General features: G+C 41.5%; 1 protein-coding gene across 12 annotated transcripts in view; it reads right to left on the bottom strand.

Moving 5' to 3' along the window:
* The window catches only part of REV1 (REV1 DNA directed polymerase), an 83,149-nt gene that overhangs the window by 12,718 nt on the left and 52,801 nt on the right, over positions 1 to 17,630 (bottom strand). For 7 of the 12 annotated variants that reach the window (XM_082427242.1, XM_082427243.1, XM_082427241.1 and 4 more), the window contains 4 exons: positions 14,200 to 14,308; positions 9,143 to 9,271; positions 6,541 to 6,695; positions 4,218 to 4,337 (listed from right to left, as the gene is read on the bottom strand). In XM_082427242.1, the coding sequence (XP_082283368.1) occupies positions 4,218 to 4,337; positions 6,541 to 6,695; positions 9,143 to 9,271; positions 14,200 to 14,308 (513 nt within the window). Of the gene's footprint in view, positions 1 to 4,217; positions 4,338 to 6,540; positions 6,696 to 9,142; positions 9,272 to 9,425; positions 9,773 to 14,199; positions 14,309 to 16,093; positions 16,255 to 17,630 lie in introns of those variants that run through there. The other 5 variants (XM_082427240.1, XM_082427236.1, XM_082427244.1 and 2 more) reach the window with 4 other exon arrangements.

The raw sequence follows: 17,630 nt of genomic DNA, 5'->3' as shown, positions 1-17,630 counted from the left end.
AGACAAGTTTAACCCAAGAAAATCTGTCCCCTAATGGAAGTCAGATGAAAGGTGTTAAGGGTGCTGTACCCCATTTGTGCCATTTTCAAGTTCAAGTCAGAGCAGAGAACAAGCAAGAATAGCAGAGTCTGAGTTAACAACAAGAGAACCCTCCAGAGGAAGACCATTCACAAAAAGACAAAATTCTAAGTGAAACCTATTGGAGTATTTTTCAAGATGGGGAGGAGGAACCCAACGAAGGGACAAATCAGATACGAGGGTGGCCAGAGCCAGAGAGACACGCTATGCAGCTGTTCGTGTTCAGGGAAGGCTTTCTGTCTCGATTTTTTTCCGTCCCATCGTTGCCCCAACTCCCCACCCTCAAGATGTGATCATGATCTTTCCCTGACACATCTGGGCAGCTGATCTGTTCTCCCTGATTTGCAAAATCAGCAAGAGGCAATAATCCTGCATTAACTGTGTGTATTGGGATGGGCAGGGGGAAAACCTATAGTTTTTGAGAGTCTCTTGAGTATACCAGAACACAATTATTATTCACTAAGAGGTACAAAAGAAAGGCTATTACATTAAATATCACCAAGTTAACCACGATCAACCTAATCTAATTGAACTGTCCCTCTACGGAAGAAGAGAGGTTCCTCTCCATTACAAGCTCATCTAATGGAATGGAATGGCCTGAAGTTGAGTGGGGGAAGGAGGCATGGATGGTCTACCTCTAACCCCTATGACGTTTGCACAGGGGGGAAAAGTTAGCTTGGAATCAGCACCAAGACCCCGAATGGGTGCTAGTTTGATTGCTTCGTGTGAGCGTTTTTACGGAAAGGAGGCCCCTCTAAGGAGGAAGTAACAGGGTCTTGAGAGTCAAATTGAGTGCAGCCACCTAGAAAGGGAAACATGAAGGAAAATGTGCTAGCGTAGAACCAAGGTTCTGAGAAGGAGAGAAGAAAAATGCAGCTGTGGAAGCGGCCAGTCAAGCCACTGGACGAAGACGTGGCATCTGTCCTTGAAGGGGAACCACGAGCCCAGGCTAAGAACAGCCAGGAACGCCTCCTCCCGGCACCCGGACCTTGACAGTCCAGAGACGCAGAAAAGTCAAGTTCCAAAGCATCAACCTTTGCCATCTAAGTTAGCACCGTTCAACAGAACTTTCTGTGGTGATGGAACCGTTCTCTTCTGTGCTGCCCAGTTCAGGAGGCACCCGCCCCATGTGGTTACTCAGCACTGACTGCAATGTGGGCAGTACAATGGGGAAGATGAATTTTAATTTTATTTAACTTTAATTAATTTAACCTAAAATTTTCTAGCTTCACTTGGCTAGTGGCTCCCATATCAGGACAGTGTAGATGGTCATGTACACCTACACGGCCGCGGTGCTTATCTGACACGAGAAGAAAGAGACGGAAACCTCAGAGTGGGTGCACACACCCAGCAAAGGACGGACAAGGGGCAGAAGGTCCTACAAGCCAGGGTGGAAAGCCTTGCAAAGAGCCACAGAAACAGTGGAAAGAGTTACTGCATTTAAACAGTTGCTGGGGACAGTCCTTTCTTTCATTAGCTAAACAGATCTCGCTGGGTAATTTATATTGCTAGCACAACATGCAGTCATTACTCTGTGGTGCCTTCATAAACTCACTAGCGTGTGTTCCCCTTTTACGCGGCTGTAATGATCGTGTGCTGTGTGCCAGGCACGCCGTGTGCTCAGTCACCGGTCAGGGCACACAGGGACAGAGGGAGCTGGCGGGGGACAAGGGGGGAGGTGCGTTTAGCGTGGACCCGCTTCTGGTTATTGGTTACAGAGCAGGACTTACTCAAAGCATGTGCCACAAAGTGTTAATAGTCACCATGTATTCATCTTCAACTATCTCTGGGAGACGACAGATTTTTAACAAAGATGAACAGGTTTCCTTCTTGTAAGAATTCTCACAGCTTACTACTGGGTGGGCCCCTCCACCACACAGCGTTCCCGCATGCATGTGGAACCTTTTCTCAAAGGGACAGCTTGTACTTGAGGCGGGTTACCATCTCAGGGCGGGAGTAACAGAAAAGGCTGACGTTTTACATACTGAAATGTTCTAAATCTTCCTGACAATAAATTTGGGGATTTTTATAAAAGTCAATGGTCTTACACATGAAGATCTCTTGAACAATTCTGGGCGGCCACAGGCTACCAGCTGGTTCTGGCGGCGAGAGGAACGGGTGGATCGCCAGAGGAAGCTGATCCTGGCCGCCCCCGCCTCCCCCAGATTTCACGGTTCTCTTAGGAACTTCAAGGCTGTGCCTAAGAACTCAACCAGGACACGTAAATCCACACGTGCCCTTCAAAGAGTAAAGTCCTTCCAGCCAGGAAGCAAGTGAAGGTGAAAGGTAAGATGACTAGGTCAAGGAACTAAAACTAAAACCTCTCTGTTTCTGTGTAAAAAAAACCAAACCAAACAAACAAAAAACACTTACAAAAATGATGCAGTATAAAGATGGCGCTGTGGACGGAACTGTGTCTCTTCAAGATACCTATGCTGAAATCTTAATTCCCAGTACCTCAGAATGTGACTAACTGGAGAAAGGTCCTTCGTAAAGGTAATTAAGGTAACAAGAGGTCATATAGGTGGGCCCTAATCCAATAGCACTGGTGTCCCTATAAGAAGAGATCAGGACACAGACACACAAAGAGAAAACACCATGTGAAGACACAGGGAGAAGACGGTCACCCACACGCCACGGAGAGAGACCTCAGAGGAAACCCAGCACGCTGGCAGCTCACTCATGGACCTCGAGTCCCCAGGATCTTGAGGAAATAAACTGCTGTTGTTTAAGCCACGCAGTCTATGGTATTTTGTTATGGCAGCCTTAGCAAACTAATAAAGATGCCAAAGTAATGATAACTTTGAACGCAAATTTCACATGCACTTTAAATACACTGGTTCCTTCTTATATAAAGCTGCAATAGGACATGTTATTAAAACTCCTAAATTGTGTTGTCTAATAAGGTAATTTACTAGCATGATTTTATAAGGTTAATTACTCTTCAAATTTAACCTCAAACTGACCATCAAAATGTCATATTTCACATTTCTGATACTACCACATTCTTGGACGTTATTTACTAGGGAGTCAGTAGGCTTCAGAACTAACCCATCATAAAATGGCATTTGGGTCATTTAATATTTTTGGCCTATAAAAAAATTGCTAAGTTAGTTCAGATATACTTTTCTTAGGTTTAAGAACATGCATCTAAAAATACCACTAAATCCACTGTTAAAAGTGTTAAAACTTTTAACAACAAATGAATAAAAAAAAACCTTTCACCAAAAGTATACTCTCTTGAACTTTCCCACCACAAACACCTGGGAGCTTTGTGAAGCTAACGCAGGCTGCTTTACAAAAACAGGAGAGGATGATCTGAAATGGTATCCTGGATTACTATATGGCTTAGAGAAATTTCTTAAAAAGAGGTACCTACCATAGAAAGCAAGTCTAAATATTTAATAATTGTGAAATGAACTGCCCTACACACAAAAATTACATCTGTTCAAGGCCCCAAAGGGCAACCATTTTCCAGTTACAATGAATTATACTTGATTTCTCCAAGGACAGATTTTTACATGCTGGGTTAGCTAGCCACACTACACAAGAAAGTAAGATAACTAACCATCCTGCCCATTAGGTGAGAAAGGTATGCCTTTTTGGACATTTTACTTCAACCTGAGTTAACAAAATACAATACTTCATTTTAGGTTTTCTTCTTCCTAATATGGTTTATACATTTTCTACTTTTAAAACTATTTGTTTAGTAAACTCAGAAAAATATCACTAGTTTGGAAGGACAATTTTGTAAATAGGGGAATCGATTTTCAAAACTTTATCTTGGGTCTAGAAGTACACTATTTCAATTTTGATTTATTTAAAGAACCAAAAGTCAATTTCATCATATTCTTTTAAATATGACTTCTTAGAATTCCTTGATCTTGGTACTTGAGAAATACTTAAATACTTAAAGTAAAACACATGAGAGGCAAAACTAAAATGTTATATTAAGGTTCTGACAAATCAACTGAAAGGATATTCATTGTGGAGTTCTAAATTTTGTTTCCCATGCACCAATAAAAGATTAAAAAATTTTAATTCATTTTTTAAAAAAGAAAGAAACGTTATACATCTATGAAAAGCACTAATGAATACTAACAATAAATAAAAGTTAAAAAGAAACGATCTGTATTTACCTGGTAGATTAGTAACTAGCTGACCTCTGATAAAATCATCTACTTCTTCTGGTTTTAAGTGGTACTGGCCATCTGGTTTTGCTTTCCTAGTTGCCATTCTAGCCAGGAGAATATTAGAACCTATAAATTTTTTTTTTAAAAAGGAAAGAAAGAAAGAAGTCATTCAAGAAATATTCACAATTATTTTCAAAATTTCTTAACAAAGACATCTACAGACAGGTTACCTATCAAATTTCTAAAGAGAATGAAAATAATGTGCAACTTTGATCATTTCAAGCACAGTACACAACTGGCAGAATTCTGTTAAGTATTACAGATTATAACCAGCATGGTTCCTGGACAGATGTTACCTTCTGTTCCAAAGCACGTGACATTTCAACATCTCCTACCCAGGTAAAGGAATAGAGAAAACAGTCCTAATCTAAGATTGGAGGTTTATAGGAATTGTGGGCAATGATCGGCAATCAGTTCATTTTACCAACCAATGTTTATCTGTTTGTTTGTTTTTGGCCGTGCCACGTGGCTTGGGGGATCTTAGTTCCCTGACCAGGGATTGAACCCGGGCCCCCTGCAGTGGAAGCGCAAAGTCCTAACCACTGGACCACCCGGGAAGTCCCTCATTTTACCAACCAATGGATCCACGCTGGGTAGAAATAAGGCCAAAGAAATGCCATTGGACTTGGGAGGGAAGAGCCCAAAGAACCAGATGTCTCACTGTATGATCAGAACATGTGGAGGAGAAATTGAGGGTATAAGCGCCTTACAAAAGAAGACAGACAGTGACCGCGAGGTCCAAGGTGTGTGAATGGACACAGACAACTAACGCAGAGCAGAGAGAAGGCTACTGGAGCCCGAGAAGGTATCAGGCATCTGAGAAATACCTAAATGGGGTCAGATGAACTTCTGTGTAAATAATAAAATCTCCACGAATTACAGAAGACTTCTATAAAGCACATATCTTAGTTTTACTTACATTAAAAACGGTGTGTTTTCCTAGGGTAAATGTATAGATATTCATGAAGAGACAAAGTACTGGAAAGGCACACTAAAATGATAAAAGTGGTGAGTTCTGAAGAAAAGAGGGCTGAGAAGTGGAAACATCATTTGGGATTTTTGTCTTAATTATGTGCTTGAACTTCAAAGGACATATTCATATCATCCCAGTTGTAAATTTAAAATAAATACAATTTACAACAAAGAACTAAACCTGTGCCTGACAGTGGACTCCAGAAGGCAAGTCCTAAACGAATGCTGAGAAGGGTGTGCAGGCCACACACCAGGGAGCCAAAGGGCGGCCTGCTCGTAACCGGAGGGATGCTGTTAACGTGTTCATCATGCTCTGTATGTTCTGCAGCTTATGACGTTCTGACATCTTAAAAATCCCTCTGACGGGGAGTGCCTGCCCTCCCAGGGCTGGTTAATTCCTAAAGAGAGCAAGCAAGTTCCTGGGAGTGCGGCTCTCACACCCACGCCAGACACCCCAACCATCTCCTAATCAAACTCACTCACAAACCCCAAGAGAGGCTCTGGCCTAGGATCTCCCCTCACTCCCGCTTCCGCCTCCAGACCTGCATGTGGTGCTCCGGCACGAGGCCCTGTGTGGGGCTGCACGCCCTGCCCTCCTCTCGGGACAGGTACGCAGTAAAGATCTCCTATGGGTAGAGGCACTGGGCTCGTTCAGACAGGAGGGACACGGGGAAGCTCAGCGTGACAGAGGGGGCTCCAGAGCACACAGCTGGGAGAGTCGACAAGAGGAGGACCGATAATGGGAAGGGCTGAGGAAGCAAACACTGGGCTTAGAGACAAAACAGATCAGGGTTGGGGGGAGGGGATAACGGGGGGTGGGGCGGTGGATGAGTCAATAACAGCAACTTCTGGCCCCGAGAGAGAGTGAAGACAGGGCTGGCTGAGCGGTCCAGGAAGCTTCAGAAAGTAACTGAGTTACCACAAGACGCAACAACACGGAACTCCAAACCCCACTCACACTGCACTGCCTTAAATACCGCCTCTGTTCACTTGAAAGAAATACTGTTGACATACATTGCATCCAATATTCCCCATTTTTTTTTTTGAAGAACAAGAAATATTCCAACTTGTTTATTCCAAAGATGTTATCAATCATTTACTTACGTTTCCAGCACTTTCATCTCATGCTTTGCCTAACTGTGAGCCATGCTGAGAACTGTTTCAGAAGTGGGAGACCTATGCGGTACGGCGATAAAAATGAAACCTAAAAATCACTCCTAAAAATCAAGTGGTATTCAACGATCCCAGAGCACTGCTTTGAGGAAAATGAGTAGTACAAGATACGCTGGCTACTAACCGATTCCCACAGAGGCAGCGCATTTAGTCTGGTCTTTGATTTCCATGCGGACAGCATTTGCAAATTCGTCAGGAGTGAGTCTGGTCTCTGCGAGGATTTCAGTGATGTCTACCAGAGCTTCATCACAGCTGACAGCTTCGATGCTGTGTGTGTAGCTGCCAACACAGAGCAAAGGCAACGAATCACAGCCACAGCTTAACATCAAGCAGCCACATGTGGCAAAGCAGGCTTCCTATGGTATCTTTCTTTGACATTTCCTTACAAGACTTAAAATGCTAAAACTATTAGCATTTTAATTGAACTGGCCCAAGTGCCCCTATTTAGTCACTTAACTTTTAACTGCAAAGTTAATCAATGTTTTCTTTTTTTCCATATTAACTACCAAAAATACAACAGAAATGACCATTTCAATTTCTCTATACTGAGAATACCACTGTAAACCTCTGAATAGTTGAAAAGTAGTAAGTGAATTGGAAATGTCACAACATTTAATTTCAAAAATGTTCAAACACGATTTACCAGAATCCTTGAGGAATAGAAAGATCACACAAATCAAACAAGCAATTGACAGTCTCCTAAACAAAAGCGCCCAGGATACAGTAGGATATGATGGCCAGTCACCCAGATGCCTGTCCAGAAGGACACCAGCAGCACTCCCTGCACGTGGAAACGCTTTGAGTTTTGATTGTTGTTTGGTCATGATCTACTCACACAAAGGACTGTTTCACTTCTCCACAGAAGAGGAAGAGGAAGAGAAGAATCGCCATGTGGCTCTGACGCTAATTAAATATGTGGACCACAAGGCCAGCAGAGGCCTCAGGGCCAGAAATGGGTCTTCAGTAATCCACCTGGTGAAGTACCAGGAGGGCCAGGCCTCGCCTCTCACTACACCTTACTGTAGGTTATGAATCAGATTAATTACTATCAACAATCATTTAAGAAATGAGTGTTTTGTTAGGCTTAACTCCCGAGAGAAATCTGCAAGAGCAGAAGGGTATTCCTGATATGAAAGCTGCCCTGAGGCGTGGAGAATATGAAGCAGAGGCAGGATTTCCAAAGGTGGGAGGAGAACAAGGAATTTTCTTCCCCAAAGAACAGCCACGTGCCACTAACAATGTCTCCACCCACTAAAATTATATGACAGCGTCCACCAAACCCCCTGATCTGAGGTTCAGGCTGGCTGCCCGCTCCAGGGCCTCCGTAACCAGAACACGGCAGCACCCAGCTCAGCCCACAGGCGGTGCTGCTACTGACCCCAGCTTTGGGACAGGACTTGAAAAGCACGCTCTCCACTTGGTCACACTGACATTCCCACGCTGGGGTCTTCAGGACAGCTGTGATTGTAACTGGCTTACCATTCAGCCCTAAGTCCACAGACTGATGCCAGATAACTTCACCTGCCCCTCTGCGTTTCTCTCTCCTGCTGAAGTAAACTCCTCAAAGGCAGAGCCTGGATCTGACTCCACTCTCATAGGATTGGCAGCATCAACAGTGGTTTGCACTCGGTAGATACTCCATAAACAGGTGTTCAAAATAACGCGTAAGAAAGGAGAGGAAGAAGTGAAGATAGAGGCAAGAACCTCCCTTAGAATATCAACACAGCCCAAGGGTTGGCGGACCCTGGTCTGCTGTCTAGAGACCTGTTTTGGTGAATAAAGACTGAAGGGAGCAGAGCCAACCCCGCACCTCGTCTGTGACTGCTGCCACTGTCCACGGCAGGGCTGAGCAGCTGGGACAACGACCTTATCCAGCCTTTTATGGAGAAAATATGCCAACTCCAGCTGTAGGGCATACAGGGCCGGACATATACTTATTTAAAATTTTGAGTTTTGAATTAACATTCAATATATCTACACTGTAAATATTCTAAAAATTAACCTCTTTTTCTCAAGCCAACTAATGACCCACCTCGAAGCTACAGTTGACCCTTGAACAACACTGGTTTGGACTGCACGGGACCACGTATACCTGGATTTTGTCAGCAGTAAACACTGGAGCGCTACGCGATCGTGGACACAGAGGAGCCGTGGGCACAGAGGGCAGCTGCAGCGACACGTGGCCCTCCACCGCGTGGAGGACAGCACCTCACCACCCCAAGTTGTGCAAGCGCCAACTGCACTGCTAGAACCTTTTATAAAAACTATCTTCTGGCATCCCTAATGATTTTAGAGGACACAGGGTTTGACCGTCTCTACTTGTTAACGTATAGTTCTCATTTTAAACAAAACCATAATTCAAATGTAATAAAAGAGAATAACCAGGTTAAAAACTCCAATCCTTCAGCTGTCTGGTTCCACGGAGGGAAACCTGGAACCGCTGACGAGAAGTCCTGCAGGCAGAGAATCAGATTGACATCACCACCAGGGAGCAGCTGAACAAGCCCAGCCGTGCAAACACGTCCCTGAGGCCTGAGCCATGTTCCTGGAGGTGCTCGTGGGAAGGAGAGGGGCCGTGACACCAGAAGCCAGAGGAGCGGGTTCCCGGAAGAGAGGAGCGTCCAGCAAGAGTGACCCCGACAGGCCTGGGCAAACTGTACTCTCTTCAACATTAGGTAAAAGCAGTAAAGGAACAGACAGGAGAGTGAGCGCAGCACACACTGTACCTGGCCAGTGTCTCATACATTGTTCGTGCAACTTCCTTATACGCGTGAAAATCATAGGGGACAGCCTGAAGATTGGGACAAAGTTGTTTCGCTTGCCCGAAAAACATTCCATTCCTAATGCCAACTTGTCTAGAGAAAGAACAAAATACAGTGGAGGTTAGACTAGGAATTTTTAAATGCCAAATCAAGTATCAAATACTGATAGTATCTCCCCAAGCCACTGATACACAATTTTCATTTAACTCCATTCTCATGAGGGGTAAAAAACAAGCATTAAGACAACTTACAGGTTTGTTTTCCCCCCAAAAGGAAACTGACAAGATTGTCGGATGCGTGTAAGTGACATGTGCAGATGTGCCCAAGTACGTTATTCAAAGGCCAGGTTTGGCTCCTGCCTCTGTGAAGACGTCTCCTGAGACTCAGACCTCTGGCGCCTGTGCAGAGATGCCAGCATACCACACGCCGGTGATACCACAACCACCGCAGAGCAGGAGCGTGCTGTCAAAACGGTCTGCTTCCCCTCACACGTGGCCCGGTTCGGCCAGGGCTCAATCCCCCAAAGACAAAGAATATAAACAGCAGAACCACACAAAACAGCGCTATGCGACAGACAGACACAGTGTACTCATCCTATTACCACCCAATTCCCAATTGACCAATTCCAAGCTCCTGCGGTGGCTCCACAGTGGCTGAGATGCCAACAGCATTGGACATGGTGGGACATCACTCTGGGCAGGGGCCAGGGTTCCAGAACTTTGAGGGACCTAATTGAAAATGGTAAATTTCAAATCTTTTGCGTGTCTCCACGCCCCACTTACCTGTGGTAATTTGGAGCATTCAGCACAAAACTGTAATTATGGAATTATACATAATGAGTACAATTCCATGTTACTACTATGCAATGAATCGAAAAAGAATCTTACAGTAAAAACACAAGCAGATAATAATAAGCAATGTTTCCCCAGATTACATACTCATAGGTGTAAACACATCAAATGGTTACTTTATACATCTACCCAATAAAGATTTACTCAGTGCTCACTTAGTACGGAGGTGTGCCCTGTGGCACAGAGGCCTGTGGCGCCTGCCCATCCCAGACCACCAGTGAGAGCCAAGAAGGAAAAGACTCCGCCAAGCCATTCAGATGAAAGAAATGCAAAATGACATGCATTTTTAATGTATATAAAAACAATAATAGATCATCAGACTGCAAAGCCCAGAGTAGATGAGAAATATCTAATAAGACGGGAAAATGACAGTAAAGGAAGAGATGATTAACAAATCATGGTAAAGAAAACAATGCTTTCATTCATTTAACAAAAATTTATGTCTCAGGCACTATGTGAATAAAGCGTATCCCATGACATCCATGATGGTGACCTGCACTGGCCTAGGAGAGGACGGATTCAAGGTGACGGACCTGGTTCATAAGGCAGGGAAGTGTGTGCAAAGGAGTTTACAAGTCTACAGAGAAGTGCAGAAACACGCTAAAACGTTCCAGTAATGCTAGATACATAGGTTCAGCATGTAAAAAAGCTAAACTTACAAATTAAAGGTAATTATTCATTTTTAAAGGAATGTCTTACATAATTCCTGTAAGCACAATACTCTTATATTTACAATAAATTCATTTTCAAATTTTTCACTTACACAAAAAATTTCAGGGACATATTACTTAGAAAAATATAATACATCAACTTATGTACTCATGCATACCTACATCTCACAGAGAAATGTTTAGGGATCACTAGACACTGTAAGGAAGTTAGGAACAAAAAAAGGGTAAACCTCAGAGGCTTCCCATAACTAAGGGAAGCAAAAGACCTGGTGGTTGGGAAATCAGACTTGTTTCATATAAAATAAATGAGTAGGAATTCCCTGGCGGTCCAGTGGTTAGGACTCATCACTCTCACTGCCAAGGGCCCGGGTTCAATCCCTGGTTGGGGAACTAAGATCCCACAAGCCATGCAGCACAGCCAAAACAATAAAATAAGATAAATAAATAAAATAAAATAAGATAAATGAGTAAAGACAACTACAAAACAGCTTGAAATAACTTCACTACAGTGACATTTATTCCTCTCATATGAAGTCTCAGGCAGGAAAGACTACCAGTACTTCATAAGCTGCAGAAACAGTTTACTCCCAGGTTTAAAGTGAAGGCAGCACACTCCTTCTTCCACGTGCTATATGCTCAGACAACGGTATTTGGTGTTGCATTAGACAATATTAAAAAAAAGTAACCAGTAAATCACTGTCACTGTCAATTCAATATACCGAAGGACATCCATACCACTAATTAAGGATTGTAAAGTGTCCTTACAAAAGCACGTGAAAACAGAGGTTTAGAAATGATTTGCTCTTAAAAATTTATGATTCTAGGATATTTGTATATCATTACCTATCCGTCTACATTATCCACCTTCTAACTTAGATGCATAAAGCTAGTTCTCTATGGAAAGTGTGAATATATTCTGACCTACATATATACATTCTACCTTCCTGTGACTTCTACCATCTCATGTTCACGCTCCATCCTTTGCTGACCCCATTATTATAAAGTCTGTGTCTACTGAAAGCTCACCAGTGCCTAAAGCTGGGATGAACGCGCCCACAATACAGTCCCCACGCCAAGCCCAGAAACGTTTCTCTGATCCAACTGTGAATATACTTATTTTTTAAAAAACCTTCTCACTTAAGGAAAATATAACTATTAGGTAGCCACAAAAAAAAAAAAAAAAAAAAAGGGTATTCAAGAGACCTTCATTAGGAATAGCCTTCTGGAAAATGAAAAATTACAATTAAAGGACAAAAAACCCATTGCTGTGGGTTTCATGTTTTTCTTCGCCAACTAACACAAATTCATTTTCATCACTTTCTGCATCTCCTTAAAATAAATATTTACTCTCTAAGCAACACTTAAATGGCTTGCTACACAGCATTTGGCCCTCATATATCGTCACCCCAATTATTCTGTAGCACATTCAGCTTGACAATCGCCACCTGTGGTACAATACAAAGGCACTATCCAAACACCAACAGAGGCCCGGAGCCCAGACACATCTGTGGCTACTGGACTCGAAAGCCACCAGGAGCTGGCAATGCTTCTAACTTTGAGGTGGCCTTGGTGCTCACTCTCCAGCCAGCGTCCAACCTGGGCCGCCGGGAGAGAAGGGAGATCCTGCAGAGGCAGTACAGAAAGGCAGCACTTCCGTTTCGCCAACAGCAAAACCCAAAGACTGAGCATGTGTTTCTGGGTTTCATCACACCCTCCAGATACGGGACACGATGCCCAGTCATCATAAGCACACTGCCTGTAACTCAGCAGGGGGAAAAGACTAGGCTACTGAGCACAGTGTAAAACCAGCTCTCAACTGCCTGTGCTAATAAAAACATAATAATGCAAAATGTATTTAGCTCTGACGTATCTTTTTTCATTAAAGTAAGGTTCAATTCCTTGGCTACATTATCAACTAACAATGAAAAAGATTAAAACATAATTCTGTCAATGAGAAAGGCAAAGTTAGTTCAGGAGTAAAAGTCTGACAAGTCATAAACAGAAAATAATTTAAAATATTTTACGGACTTCCCTGGTGGTGCAGTGGTTAAGAATCCACCTGCTAATGCAGGGGACAAGGGTTCGAGCCCTGGTCCAGGAAGATCCCACATGCCACGGAGCAACTAAGCCTGTGTGCCACAACTACTGAGCCTGCGCTCCAGAGCCCACGAGCCACAACTACTGAGCCCATGTGCCACAACTACTGAAGCCCACACGCCTAGAGCCCATGCTCTGCAACAAGAGAAGCCACCGCAATGAGAAGCCCGTGCACCACAACAAAGAGTAGCCCCCGCTTGCCGCAACTAGAGAAAGCCTGCACACAGCAACAAAGACCCAACACAGCCAAAAATAAATAAATAAATTTATATTAAAAATTTTTTTAATAATTATGCATGTTTGAATATAATCCTTTTTTCTTAAATATCCTTTTTATAAAATAATTGGCAAGATTTAAGCAAACCACTCTGGTTAGATGATGTTACGTTGAGATACTTTTTGTTCAGACTGGACTTGCCTGAATAACCCCAACTTTAAATCAAGACTGAAAAATGTTATATATATCAAGTTGTTGTATGCCATTAATGTTACATGTCAATTATATCTCAATTTTTTAAAAGTATGAACGACTAAGCCATAAAGACACTATCTAAAAGAAAAAAAGGCTGAAAAAATGTAGCTGATGTGACTTGACTCTGTAATTAGTAAATACTTTAACACTTGCCAACAATGTGTAAATAAATGCTTGCTGTGCTATAAAAGGTAAAAATGTTTGTGTTCAGTTATCAAGAAAGAAAAAATAAAGAATACTCTTTTAAATTAATCACTTCATTATTACTCCATTTTTACAACTATAATAATCGATTTTTAAAAAACGATTAATTTTTTTAAAGTATGAGGAACATATGATATATATGTCTGTTTCTTCTAGTACTGAAACAGCTGGTTGTAATTAGGATTAGTGCTAACAGGTTGACAACACTGCAACTTTAAGCGAGGAGATGATTAGTCATGCCATTATGGAACTGTTTAGTTATAACTTAACAGGCAATCAAGTTTTAACATAACTTAAAGAAAAAATACCAAATATTAGGAGGTTTAAATAACAAGGGATTTTTCCTGGTGCTAAAAGGGAACGATCAAAGTAGATGACATTAAGGCCCTCTCCTATCCATAAATATCTAATTCTTTAATTCTATACTTCAAAAGACAATGGTTTAAAAATGACAATGTCCAGCTTCTTTTGGTTTCCAACCATAGGACCCACTGGTTCATCAGGACACTAAGGTATTTATTTAAAGTTATCTAGCATTTGTGAAGGGAAAGAAAAGGAAACTGAAGGGATTAAGGCTAGAAAGATTTCTTTCCATAACATGTTTCTAACATTTAAGTCATAGGCTTGACCACCAGCATGTCTAAATCCACTTCAGAAGATTATATAAAAATGATCAAGTAAATTAATTATTCATTAAGTATTACAACACCCTTAATTTCTACATACCTGGCTTCATAACTACAAGATGCGATTTCAGCCTTTGACAAAACAGAATCAATTCCATTTGTTTGTGCGGAATCTTGATTCTCCCACGTTGATGAATCTGGTATTTCTGCTTTAAAAATAAAATTTAATGAATGTGTGTTAAAAACTGATTTTCCTTGACTTTCATTCAAGAAATTTGTTTACCATTCCTTTCATATATAAATGTTCAATAAATTCCAAATATAGTTATCTCCATTGACATTTATCCCCTTATTTAATAAAAGAAAATCTATAACTCTAAAATGGTTTGCTTCCAGTATATTCTTCACCAGCAGTCAGACAAAAACTTATAATAAATCGAAAGAGTTCTGTTTTAACAATAGTTTTAAAAAACATATACCAAAAGATAAGTATAAAATATCCCTTTAAGTCTGTTGAGATGGACAAGGATGAAAAGTGGTCAGGAAGATAAACCCCCTCCTACAGCCTCGAAAGGATGACACAGCTCTCTGGAACGGGAAACAGTTAGTGGGAAATATAATAAATTTCTCTGAATGTTCTTGCTGTTTCTTAAAAACTATCTGCAAAACTTAAAGCTAATTAACAACATTTTCAACAAACATCAAATTCCTACAAGTCATTTGATCAAAAAATAATTTAAAAGGTCATATGCCATAAAAAGTTCCATCCTAAATCTAAGCTTTTTCTTTTGAACACACATCAGGTAAAAGAGCTTCACAATATTATCCCCCCTTTCAGGAAATTCTACTTTTGGCTTAACAATGCATGTGCAATTAAAAACATTCAAGTGAGATGAGACTATCAATTGCTTTATAGACTACAACTCTAGCCTAAAGAGTAGAGCTCACAAATAAGTCTTAATATCCAAACCAAATTTACAGATTCACGCAAGAATATTAAGGCACTCAGTCTAGAAAGCCTACTGACTGCACGTCACGTAACATCACTAGCAAGTGAGAAACAGATTAAAACACAACTTCAGTTATATCTCTTGGGATACTACTGAGTTCCAAGAAGAATATGCTTTAAAAACATCTATTCTCAGTCATAGTTCTACTATTCTGAACAATCAGTAAAATAAGACTTAAGATAGCACTTCAGCTAATTCTAGACAAATCTATTTAGAGTACAGTGTAACAACACGTTAACTAACAAACCCAGTATTTATCTATTTATTTCAGAGACATAATGTTCCACAAAAGAAATCAGCCAAGTAAAGCACCAGCAGGTAAACGTGGCAGAGTGTCCGGCTTTACGAGCTGTAACAGCTCTTCCTGGTTTGACCTCAGTAATCATCATCTTTCACCCAACTATGAAACCCACACAAGCAATTCTGGATTCTGGCACCCATACACATGAAGTCTAAGTGCAAATCAAACTCTGAGGATTGGCATATTAATGGGGTCAAATTCCACTTGCATCCAAAATAAAAACAGCAGTGTGTACAATCTGAGCCATGATTTCTGATACCTTGTGACTAACATATGCTGTCCTAGGACAAATTAAAGACAGAACACAGAGCAGACAGCCCAGTGTTCTGAAGGGTTTTGGAAGGCTAAATATCAGCTTTAATAGTCCATTATTCTAAGCTGAAAATCTGTAAGAATTTTGGGGCTGTCAGTATCACAGTTCAACAGGGGCTACTCCTAAACCAAAAACGAAGAGCCGAAGCCTGAAGAGCCACAACCAGCTGCCTTTCAAAGGGGCACCGTGAGTTATGCCTTGTGAGTTATGGGGAGTTAGGGGACTTATATTCGAAGGGCTAAACAACCTAAGAACTTGTTTTGAAAATCACGGAAAAGTCATGCTTGTGGTGAGAACAGTGCCCGTGGTCCCTGCTCCCAACGCCCTGCCTGGGGTGGCACCTCGAGTTCTCTCCTCTGGGCGGGCTGACCTGGTCCACAGCGCGGCAGGGTGCGTGGTCCCTCCACGAGCGGAGTGAGTTGCTTCATGGGAGATTCAGGGAAATGCAGGGACACACTGTCCTCACTGGAGGGCAAAGTAGAGAACTGCTCATCAAAGCTCGACAAACTAGACGGGCACATGGAGAATGTGGAGGGACGGTTGGAGAAATCAGAGGCCAGGACCCAAGTCTGTGAAAAAGAAATCGCTGAGAATAAATCTATGACTAACACGATTTTAAAAACTGTTGTTCTTTAGAACGAACACTGAAGTTGTTGAAGGGATAGGAGACGTCTGCATTCTGGAATTCAGGAAGGGAGAAAAGGTCCCAACCATGAAATTCTGAGTATAAACGGATTCCAAATTCAAGATCGTCAATGAGAAGGCTCGCTGCTAAGTACCGCTCAGGAAGCAGCTGCCAAAGAAGCCAGGGATGGAGAGCCCTGGTTACGCCGGTCTGATTAGACAAAGAGTCCCTGAATATGACAAGTAAGAAACTAAGTTGCGATAAAGGGCTAAAGATGCTATTTGTTCTAATACTTTGCCTAGACGTACAAGCCAAAACATTAGAAGTGAATTTTTTTAAAAAGCTACTGTACAGAAGGCAAAGATTCTAATTCCTAAACTGATCCTCAATATTTTAAAATTTGGTGTCATATCTAATAATAGGAGCCAGAGGAAGAAAGATCAGAGAATAACAAGGAAAGAGGAACAAAAGCATGGAAAAAACAAGTTCCAAGTATAAGCCTAGCTGCAACCAAACTTTGTAATAAAGGACAATCTATTCATGTTATATGTAGCAAATATTTTGGTAAGATCCTAATGGGTCAAAAGGCTTAGGACGTACATAAAAGTGAATGATATCAAGTTAAAGAGAGAGTATAAAATACAAAGTATCATATTCACTTTTTCTAAAAAGTGACAGGAAAATCTATTTTTGACAGTTTTCAATGGCAAGTGAAATTTCAATACTTCTCCTAATATTAACCTTCTGGTTTACAACTCACACTTAGAGGCAGAGCAAATGTGAGTTATAAAAGGTCATTACAATGTTATGAAAACCCAGTGGCTACACTGATGAACACAATTAAGTAACCAATGCCAGAATTCTGTTTATAAACTGTTTATGGTCAGATCATTTGTGATGCGAGGAAAGACATAAGAGAACCAGCTCTCTGCTGCTCTAAGGAATGTGTAGATGTAGATTGTAAGGTAAGGACACGTGTGCGAACACAAGATTCTATCCATGGGAGGAGCTCTGAGCACCGAGTAACGAGAGATGCTATGAACGGTATACACAGGGTATTATTCTTCCCTCTTCAATGTTCATTCAATATTTTACTGAGTGCCCAATGCGTGACAAGTATTGTGCATTCCCTTAAGCTACTTATTTGTTTTCCAGAATTTTAGATTTCATCTTTAAAATAATACCACACAGAAAAGACAAAAAGAAAAACCAACCTACCACAAAACCAAACTACTAATACTTAAGAAACTACCCATATTGTCGAATACCATAATATAACTAA

Source organism: Balaenoptera physalus (assembly GCF_965194825.1).
Source record: "Balaenoptera physalus genome assembly, chromosome: 15".
Classification (NCBI taxonomy): domain Eukaryota; kingdom Metazoa; phylum Chordata; class Mammalia; order Artiodactyla; family Balaenopteridae; genus Balaenoptera; species Balaenoptera physalus.
This window is presented reverse-complemented; position numbering and strand designations above follow the sequence as displayed.